Here is an 11,284-nt window from a genome sequence, read left to right as displayed (position 1 = left end):
TTACCATGAGGGACTTTGTCAAACGCCTTACTGAGATCCATACAGACGATATCAACGGCTCGTCCTTCGTTGACCGTTTTTGTCACCTCCTCAAAAAATTCTACCATATTCGTAAGGCAAGACTTCCCCTTTACAAAGCCATGCTGCGTATCCTTAATCAGATCGCAACGCTCTAAGTGCTCATACGTCCTGTCCCTAAGAATCCTCTCCATCAACTTACCTACCACTGACGTCAAACTCATCGGCCTATAGTTACCCGGGTTATCCTTCCTACCCTTTTTAAACAATAGTACCACGTTCGCTATCCTCCAGTCCTCTGGGACCTCACGTGTCCAAAGAAGAGACAAAGATTTGCGTCAGAGGCCCAGCAATCTCATCTCTCACCTCCCTAAGCAGCCTAGGATAAATGCCATTGGGCCCCGGAGATTTATCAGTTTTAATGCTACCTAAAAGCCCTAACACTTCTTCCCTCGTAATCGATAGTTCCTTTAACCCCCTTTTACTTACTTAGCTGTTCTTTAAATACAGTTTCACTATTTCCCCGAGCTATTCATTGCTCCACATTCCACCACACACCGAAGAAATTTCGTTAACCAAAAATGTCCAATTAGATTTATTTGTGACTATTTTATATTTAACACTTAGACTATTCAAATTATAGGAGTTTAAAAATCATTAATTTTAACAATACAGATTACAGTCATTTCAGTTTCTCTATTATAAAGAAGTGATGGCTTTAAGAATTCCAGATTTGCATCTGAATCCCCATTCTGCCCAGGGATAGACATCAGACTGGAACTGCAGGAACATCAGCTAAAGAGTTGTCAATTCTAACCTGACTGAAGGATATTTCTCAAAAGCAAAATACAGTTTATAAATATGCAAGTCTGCCAGTGTAATTACTATCATAATCTCTACACTTCCTATCTAGATGTGTACTGTACAGAACTGCTGAAATCTTCATACGCAACTGTCTATTGTTCTATCATTCAGACTTAGTATGGACAAATGTATTGTTTCTTTGCTTCAACCGTTACTACTTCCTTTGTTGTTTGTTCCATGACATTATGGGGAGCCGGGGCATAATAGTAAAGTTGTGGCACGAATAATTGAGGGACCCGGGTTAACGCTCTGGGAATTTGGGTTCAAATCCCACCATTGCAACTGGTAGAATTTGAATTCAATTAATAAATTTGGAATTTAAAGTCAGTGTCAGTAATGGTGACCAAGAAACTATCACCAATCATAAAAACCTACCTGGATCACGAATGACCTTTAGAGAAGGAACTCTGCCATCTTTACCCGGTCTGGCTTACATGCAACTCCAGACCCACAGGCTAATTACCCTCTGAAGTGACCTAGCAAGCCACTCAGTTCAGGGACGATTAGGGGCGGACACCAAAAGCTGACCTTGCCAGTATCCACATTCCATGGAAAAAAAAAGCATTAAATTTCTCCCGTCTACTGTCCCATTTCTTCCTTTTCTTTCTTACACGACTTTCTTCCTTTCAACTGCATAAAACCCATTTCTACCTTCCTCTAATTCTGGAGAGTCATAGGCAACTCAAAATGTTAGCTCTGTTTCTCTCGCCACAGATGCAACTGGATCAGCTAAGTATTTCAGGCACATGGTGATTTTATTCCAATTTCCAACAATCACAGTGTTTTGCTTTTATTTTAGAACTAAAACTTTCCCTTGAATTGAGACAATTGAGAGGTGATCTAAATGATAAAAAGGATTAGACAGTAGATATAGAAACTCGAGAGATCATGAGGAGGCTTGACAGGGTGGACGCGGAAAGGATATTTTCTTGTGAGAGAATCTAGAACTAAAACAAAGGGTCATCCGTTTAAGATAGAGACCAGGAGAAATTCTCCCTAAAAGGATTGAGAATCTTTAGAACTTTCTTCCTCCAAAGGTAATGGAGTTTTGAATATTTTTAAAGCGGAGACAGGTAGATTCTTGATAAGCAAGGGGATGAAATATCATCAGGATAGGCAGAAATGTAGAGTTGAGTTTAAAACCAGATCAGCCATGATCTTATTGAAAGCAAATCAGGCACAAATAGCTAAGTGGCCTGTTTCTCATTTGTATTTTAATGTAATTTTCAGTGGTGGAGGATCCCAGAACAAGGGACTACAGGGAGGGTATTCAGGACTGAACAGCACCTGATCACTCAAAGCGTAGTAGAAATCTGAAAGCCTTCCCCTAGAGGTGGTGGCTGATTGCTGAAGTGCGATTTTCAAAACCAGGATTGACAGATTAGTAGAAAGGGCATTAAGGACAACGTATTAAGGATCAGTAAATAGAGCCAAAATATAAACTAGCCATGATCTGATTAAATGGCAGAAGGGGCTCAACAGGCTTAATATTCTACTCTTGTTCCCAAGTACAATTCAATTTGCAAAACATATTATACATTCCATAACACAGTTAACAGCAGAGATAATTTGCTCAATGTGTAGAATTCAGGCTCACAGAGGACTCTAATATGCATTTTTTAATTCATTCATGGGATGTGCTTGCCACTGGCTAGGCCAGCATTTATTAAGAACATAAGAAATAGGAGCAGGAGTAGGCCATTGAGCCCTTTGAGCCTGTCCCGCCATTCAATAAGATCATGGCTGATATGCAGTGGATCAGTTCCACTTTCCCGCTCTCTCCCCATAACCCTTAATTCCCTTGCCTGTCAAAAACCTATCTACCCATGACTTAAATATATTTAGCGAGGTAGCCTCCACCACTTCAACGGGCAGAGAATTCCAGAGATTCACCAACCTTTGAGTGAAGAAGTTCCTCCTCAACTCTGTTCTAAACTGCCCCCACCTTATCTTGAGACTGTGCCCTCGAGTCCTGCTATCCTTTCTAAGCGGGAAGAATCTCTCTACCTCTACCCTATCCATCCCCTTCATTATCTTATACGTTTATAATAATGGTAGGAAGGACTATTACTTACAGGGTGAAAAACTACAGCAGGCGACGGTGCAGAGGGACCTTGGGGTCCTTGTGCATGAGTCGCAAAAACCCAGCCTGCAGGTGCAGCAGGTGGTCAGGAAGGCAAATGGGATGCTGGCCTTCATAGCGAGGGGGATTGAATATAAAAGTAGGGAGGTCTTGCTGCAGCTGTATAGGGCACTGGTGAGGCCGCAGCTGGAGTACTGTGTGCAGTTTTGGTCGCCACATTTGCGCAAGGATATTTTGGCCTTGGAGGGAGTGCAGAGGAGGTTTACTAGGCTGATGCCGGAGTTGAGGGGGTTGAGCTATGAGGAGAGGCTGAATAAACTAGGCTTGTACTCGTTAGAGTTTAGAAGATTGAGGGGAGATCTCATTGAGACATATAAGATGATGAATGGGATGGATAGGATAGAGGTGGAGAGACTCTTCCCGCTCAGAAAGGACAGTAGGACTAGGGGGCACAGCCTCAAGATAAAGGGGGGGGGGGGTTTAGAACGGAGTTGAGGAGGAACTTCTTCACTCAAAGCGTGGTGAATCTCTGGAATCCTCTGCCCGTTGAAGTGGTGGAGGCTGCCTCGCTAAATATTTTTAAGACGCGGGCTGAGTTTTTGATAAGCGAGGGGATCAAGGGTTATGGGGAGGGGGCGGGAAAGTGGAACTGAGCCACAACAGATCAGCCATGATCTTATTGAATGGCGGGGCAGGCTCAAAGGGCTAGATGGCCTACTCCTGCTCTTATGTTCTATAAGATCCCCCCTCATCCTTCTAAACTCCAACAAGTACAGACCCAGTCTATTTAGTCTCTCTTCATAGTCCAACCCCCTCATCTCCAGTATCAGCCTAGTGAACCTCCTCTGCACTCCCTCCAAGGCCAATATATCCTTCCACAAGTGTGGCGACCAAAACTGCACACAGTACTCCAGCTGTGGCCTCACCAGTACCCTGTACAGTTGCAGCAAGACTTCCCTACTTTTATACTCTAACCCCCTTGCTATAAAGGCCAACATCCCATTCGCCTTCCTGATCACCTGCTGCACCTGCAGACTGGGTTTTTGAGACTCATGCACAAGGACCCCCAGGTCCCTCTGCACCATAGCATGCTGCAGCATTTCACCTTTTAAATAATAATCCCTCCTACTATTATTTCTGCCAAAGTGGATAACCTCACACTTGCCAACATTATACTCCATCTGCCAGGTCCTCACCCACTCGCTTAGCCTATCTAGATCCCTCTGCAGACTTTCCACACCCTCCACGCAATTTGCTTTTCCGCTCATCTTCATGTCATCAGCAAATTTCGTCACCCTACACTCAGCCTCCTCCTCCAGATCATCTATATAAATGGTAAATAGTTGAGGCCCCAGCACCGATCCCTGTGACACTCCACTAGTCACCAACCGCCAATCAGAATAGCACCCATTGATACCAACTCTGCTTCCTGTTAGACAGCCAATCCTCTATCCACGCTAACACCTTACCCCCAACTCCATGCACCCTAACCTTCTATAGCAACCTTTTATGAGGCACCTTATCAAACGCCTTTTGGAAATCTAAAAACACCACATCCACTGGTTCCCCTCTGTCTACCGCACTAGTCACATCCTCATAGAAATCCAATAAATTCGTCAAACACGACTTCCCTTTAACAAATCTGTGCTGCGTCTGCTCTATCAAACTATTCTTTTCTAGGTGCCTCGCTATTTCTTCTTTGATGACGGATTCTAGCGTTTTTCCAACTACAGACGTTAAACTAACTGGCCTATAATTCCCTGCCTTTTGTCTGCTACCTTTTTTAAACAGCGGCGTAACAGTAGCCGTTTTCCAATCTTCCGGCACTTCCCCGGAATCCAGCGAATTTTGGTAAATAATTACTAAGGCATCCACTATCACCTCTGCCATTTCTTTCAGAACCCTGGGATGCATTCCATCTGGTCCTGGGGACTTGTCAACCTTAAGTCCCATTAGTCTATCAAGCACTACCCTCTCTAGTGACAGTGATCGCATTCAGACCCTCAACTCCTACCATCCTTCTATCTTTAAGATCCGGCAAACTATTCGTGTCCTCCTCCATGAAGACTGAGGCAAAAAACTTATTTAAAGCCTCAGCCATTTCCTCATTTCCCACCGTTAAATCCCCCCTCTCATCCTCTATGGGTCCAACATTCACTCTAGCCAGCCTCCTGCTCTTTATATACTTGTAAAATATTATTGCTCTTCAGGTGATAAGGAGCTGCCTTCTTGAACTGCTGTAGTCCCTGTGGTGTAGGTACACTCACAGCACTGCTAGGGAAGGAATTCTAGGATTTTGATCCAGTGACAGTGAAAGGACAGCGGTATATGTCCAAATCAGTATGGTGCATAACATGGAGGGGAACCTACGTATCTGCCGCTCTTGTCCTTCTAGATGGCAGTGTCCGTGGGTTTGGAAGTTGCTGCTTAAGGAACTTTAGTGAGTTCCTGTAGTGCATTTTGTAGAGGGTACACATGGCTGCCACTGTTCATTAGTGGTGGAGGACTGCATGTTTGTGGAAGGGGTGACAATCAAGCGGGCTGCTTTGTCCTGTTGAGCTTCTTGAGTGTTGTTAGAGATGCACTCATCCAGGCAATTGGAGGATATTCCACTACACTCCTGTTATGTACCTTCGACTAGCTTTGGGGTCAGGAAGTGAGTTACTCAGCACAAGATTTGCCTGCTCTGGCAGCCACAGTATTTATATGGTTAGTCCAATTCCATGAATATTTCTGCCATAATTTGATTGATTCAAAGAATAAGTAGTATTCTTCATAATTGCAGATCCAACATCCTTACTCATGTCTTTACAAAAAAGTAATGGAATGAACTAATAGGTTTTTCTACGTGACAATAGTGACCAACTATAAAAGCGACACATTTTGGCTGTGGAATACCTTAGGGTGTACTGATGACGGAAAAACTTTGCATATCTGCCAGTTAACTCATGTGACACTTAACATCACATCTCATAAGTAGAGACAGTAGCATATTGAGAACTGCTGTGCGCACCCAGGTTTGAATCCCACCGTCACTGACCAGAGAAAATATGATTAGACCAATTGGTGACTAGCAACTAAGTCAACCTCAGCATTGTGCAAATATTTCTCAGAAATACCCAACCAAACAGTATGAAAAAATTCCAAGTAAAATACTATTTTCATCAATTGTTCAAACAACACAACTAATAACTGCCTGCCTAACCACAAAGGTTTCTGTGTTCTTCCCTGCAAATAACTATAGCATGGGTTTATCAAGGGCTTTACTTCAAGGACAATGCATTAAGAAACTGGCAATTTCAACAGTGATCACAAAATTAGTTTCAAGCACACAACAAAATCAAATCTTAATATCTGCAGATCACTGAATTTATTTCTTTAAAAGTTACATTTAGCTGAGCTCCTGCTCAGACAGAAGGGTGAGAGGCAGCAAGTTAATAGCTGTTTTATCTTTATTATTTTTCAAATATTAAACATAGCCTATCCAGAAGTGGAGTTTGGACCTAGACCAAATTCATCAAGCTGACATTTTAAATATAGACAAAACTATATTTTCTGGCATTAGCCAGAAAACATGATCTGAAGCAAAATGGCTGTTCATCATTCATCTACAACAATTAACTTTCAAATACTTACTCACTAAACTATAGACTGCAAATTATGTATGCTGCCAAAAGGTCGAAGCGAACAGTTTTAGTTATATAAACTGACAGGGTTGTTTGACAAGCTTCAAGGATAATATATTCGCTAACTCTAAGCAGAATCATGAACAGTTAATTGGTCAGGAATGGATAATTTTTAAACTGATTTATCCTTAATATTTGCTCAATTTTTAAGCAATGGAGATCCAAAGGGCGAATACCAATTTAACAGATTACACAGCATCTTCATGTGCTCTTCAAAAGTTGACCAGGTTACAGTTTAAAATTGTTTGAGGATCTCCATACTGTAGGATTGGTCATGCTTTTTTCATTTAGAGATGATGTAACAACTGTGTCATTTCTCCTTTTTTCTGTAATGGGAACACAAATACTCCTGCTATTCCAGGAAGTTAAGTTGTTTGTTTTGAATACACACTCTTCCTAGGTCTGGCGTACTGATGCTATGTCAAATACACCTGACATTATATGACACTACATAATCTTAACAGTTACATAACTTTTGACTAATATTCCAAAGTAATAACCTCAATTGTTGCTTGAGGTTTTGCCACGTCATAACTATAATTCGAAATTGCAAACAACCACTACTTCTGTACATTAAACACGAGTATAACCAATTTCATTAATTACCATTCAATTAGAAAAGATGAAGGATGCAAACAGCCCCAATTAAAATCAGGTCATCAAACAAGCTTCCTACTGCTCAATCTAAAACTACAGAAACAACTCCCATAATTTTTCATCTTTATTTAGAAAAAACAAGCTCTGATGCAAACCATAACAGAGTGACAGAAATCACTGACTCAGTTTTCAAAACTTTCACCAGAAAAACAAACAAAAAACTCCTGGCTGGACTTGAAACCCATTTAAAAATCATGTTAAAGGGTGGCATAGTGATTAGCATTGCTGCCTCACAGCACCAGGGACCCAGATTCAATTCTAGTCTGTGCGGAGTTTGCACATTCTCTCTGTGTCTGCATGGGTTTCCTCCGGGTACTCTAGTTTCCTCCCATAGTCCAAAGATGTGCGGGTTAGGTTGATTGGCCATGTTAAATTGCCCCTTAGTGTCAGGGGGATTAGCTATGGTAAATAATTAAATAAATTATCAAATTAATTAGCTCAGTTTCATGCTGCACTGCCAATATAAGAACGTAAGAAATAGGAGCAGGAGTAGGCCATCTAGCCCTTCGAGCCTGCCCCGCCATTCAATAAGATCATGGCTGATCTGTCGCTGCTCAGTTCCACTTTCCCGCTTTCTCCCCATAACCCTCAATCCCCTCTCTTATCAAAAACCCATCAACCTGCGTCTTAAAAATATTTAGCGAGGCAGCCTCCACCACTTCAACGGGCAGAGAATTCCAGAGATTCACCACCCTTTGAGTGAAGAAGTTCCTCCTCAACTCCGTTCTAAACCGCCCCCCTTTTATCTTGAGGCTGTGCCCCCTAGTCCTACTGTCTTTTCTGAGCGGGAAGAGTCTCTCCACCTCTATCCTATCCATCCCATTCATCATCTTATACGTCTCAATGAGATCTCCCCTCATTCTTCTAAACTCTAACGAGTACAAGCCCAGTTTATTCAGCCTCTCCTCATAGCTCAACCCCCTCAACTCCGGTATCAGCCTAGTAAACCTCCTCTGCACTCCCTCCAAGGCCAAAATATCTTTGCGCAGGTGCGGCGACCAAAACTGCACACAGTAATCCAGCTGCGGCCTCACCAATGCCCTATACAGCTGCAGCAAGACCTCCCTACTTTTATATTCAATCCCCCTCGCTATGAAGGCCAGCATCCCATTCGCCTTCCTGACCACCTGCTGCACCTGCAAGCTGGGTTTTTGCGACTCATGCACAAGGACCCCGAGGTCCCTCTGCACCGTCGCCTGCTGCAGTTTTTCGCCCCGTAAGTAATAGTCCTTCCTACCATTCTTCCTACCAAAGTGGACCACCTCACACTTGCTAACATTAAATTCCATTTGCCATTTCCTGGCCCATTCGCCCAGCCTATCTAGATCCTTCTGCAGACTCTCCACACCCTCCGCACAATTTGCCGTTCCCCCAATCTTGGTGTCATCAGCAAATTTCGACACCCTACACTCGGTTCCCTCCTCCAGATCATCTATATAAATGGTAAAAATATGACCCTTTGGGGGTTAAATCACAGATTATTTGTAGATACCCAATGAGATGATTGTTCATGTTTTGAAAGTACTTTAGTCATAAGGAATTTAGAAAAATCTATTCAGGCCTAATATTATTATAATTCCTTAACTTGGCCTTAAAAGAGGCTACATAGAAATTATAGCACAGACATTCCCCCTTATGCATGCACCAATGCAAGCTTTTCAACTCAAGCTATTTACTCAAATTCAATTTCTTGATAAAGTTCATTTTATAGTCTTTCATTTCAAATGTTTTCACAAGAACAGTTGGACACACTATACCCTTTCCCACTTCATCTTGTTCAAGTGAGAATGCTCAAAAGCCAATAGTACAACTTTGCAGTGAATGATCTGTAATATTTGTTTCCATTACTCTAAAAGTATTCAAAACAATCTGAAGAGTAATAGAAAACTGTGTTTCAAATTAAAAACCTGAGATCAGGATTACTGTTTGATAAAGTACCTAATCCAAGATCTAAAAATGTTAAATTCATATTCATCATTACTGTTTCTCTTAATCATTTTGAATTTGGTTCGCAATTCAATTTTGAACACCTTGGACCTTCTTGAATATGAACTTTAGAGTGAACGGCAAAATAATATCGCCATTACTCATTAGGACTTCTGTTTGAGCAAGTGAAACAGACAATCTTTAGTTTTTCTGTACCACAACAGTGACAGGCAGTGTCCTGTCATACTGTTTAAATATTAAATATAAAAGCATTTTATATAAAACCTTGCCACTTCAATCGTCAAAACTTGAGTTTGGATCGGTTCAAAGAAAAAAAGCCTCGTGTCTACTTCCAGCTGATCAATGGCCTCACTGTTTCCTCAGAGGATTCATTTTAACTAATTTCACATTTGGGACTGGCACGGATGCTGTACAGGATTGTACTTGATCCTTCTACAACACGGCATGTGACAGAGAAAACAAACTACACAGCAATACGCAACAACGTCCATTTTCCGGCAGAGCAACACCCAGCACCTTTGGACTGCAGTACACTGATTTATTAACCAGTTACCAAATATCCAATGAGTTACACCCTGGTAAGGCTTTCAATCCGATCAACTAGAGTTACTTAAAAAGAAAACGTTTACAAAAGCATTTGATTCAACTATCGTAATTTGACAATACATTTTTTGACAAAACATTTGCAGGGACTCACACACTGCCCAAGGTTGAACCCAAACTCAATAATAAAGATAAAACCCATCCCTCCGCCGAATTTAAAAAACATTGCCACATACTTTACTTTCCAAATTAAAAGTAATTCAAAATCTCCCCTTTCCTCTGATTCCACACCTTTACCACATCATCATATTTACCGGTAATTAATCACCGGGTAAAATTTATAAAGTTTAGATATCAGTCTAAAATTAATGTTAATATAATCTGAAGCTGTTGCTATTCATTGCTCGCAATTAAAGCGACTTCAAAACTGCGCAACCAGACTCCGGGCTCCGATCTGCAGCACAGCCGCACTCCGGAGATTTCTGAAAGTTTTAATTATTGTGGATTCACATTTGGAGATTGTGGCCTTTCCCTGACCCGAGTCCCCGTCCCCGCCCCGGGATAGACGCGCCTCCCCCCCCCCAGCCCAGCCCAGCCCAGGCCAGCCCTGGGCCCCGATCCTTTCTCACCGTTCTCCAGCCTGACGAGCTGCGGTAGCCGGTAAGTGCTGACCAGCAGGTCCAGCGGCCTCGCCACGCCGCTCCACTCCATCTGCCTGCCGCCGCTCACTGTCTCCATGGCGCCCGGCAGCGCCGCTCGGTGCCAGGCGGCGGCGGAGGAGGAGGAGGAGGAGGCAGGAGGCGCCCAGCCGCAGCTTTTCCCCGGGGCTGGGCTGAGGCTGCGGCTGCTTTCACTGCTGTCGAGCTGCCCTTCCTGCCGGCCTCCCGAAACGCCATGCCAGGACTCACACGCTTCACTCCGAGAAGCGGCCGACCTGCCCACTCGCTCCAGATGACAGGACGGGGGAGGTGGGGGGGGGGGGGGGGCGGGGTGAGGGCAGTAACAAAGACTCCGCCCGATCCAATTCCCCTCCTCCTCCTCCTCCCCCCCTCAGACCCCCTGCAGACCCCTCCCCTTTCCCCACCACTCACTCACTCACACCCCCTCCCCAGCTTCCACCCACTCGCCCTCACGCTCCCTTCCCATTCCTTATCCGTCTCCACCCAGCAGCACACCCCCCGCTTTTCCAAATCCCTTATTCTTTAAATCTAATCAAATATATGCAGCATTTGCAGGATCCCTGTCATCATCTCTATGCTTTAGTGATAGATTATAGAATCCCTACAGTGCAGGAGGCCGTTCAGCCCATCGCGCCTGTAACGACAACAATCCCATCCATTCCCTATCGCTGTCACCCCAGGGCTAATTCCTCTAACACAAAGGGTCAATTTAGCATGGCCACACCCACACATCTTTGGAGTGTTGGAGGAAACCTTGAGGAAACCCATGCAGACACAGGGAGAACATGCAAACTCCACACAGACAT

At 43.4% G+C, this 11,284-nt stretch overlaps 1 protein-coding gene across 1 annotated transcript in view; it reads right to left on the bottom strand.

Annotated features, from left to right (window-relative positions):
- Positions 1–10,758, bottom strand: part of garem (GRB2 associated, regulator of MAPK1) — a 93,727-nt gene extending 82,969 nt beyond the window's left edge. Inside the window, exon 1 of the mRNA XM_080194272.1 lies at positions 10,428–10,758. Within this exon, the coding sequence (XP_080050398.1) occupies positions 10,428–10,536 (109 nt within the window). The 5' untranslated portion in view covers positions 10,537–10,758. The remainder of the gene's footprint in view (positions 1–10,427) is intronic.
- Between the last annotated feature and the right edge of the window lie 526 nt (positions 10,759–11,284).

This window comes from Carcharhinus amblyrhynchos, chromosome 8, assembly GCF_965287045.1.
Source record: "Carcharhinus amblyrhynchos chromosome 8, sCarAmb.v2.hapA, whole genome shotgun sequence".
In the NCBI taxonomy this organism is placed as follows: Eukaryota; Metazoa; Chordata; class Chondrichthyes; order Carcharhiniformes; family Carcharhinidae; genus Carcharhinus; species Carcharhinus amblyrhynchos.
Note: the sequence above shows the minus strand (reverse complement) of the source record. Positions and strands in the feature narration are given on the sequence as shown.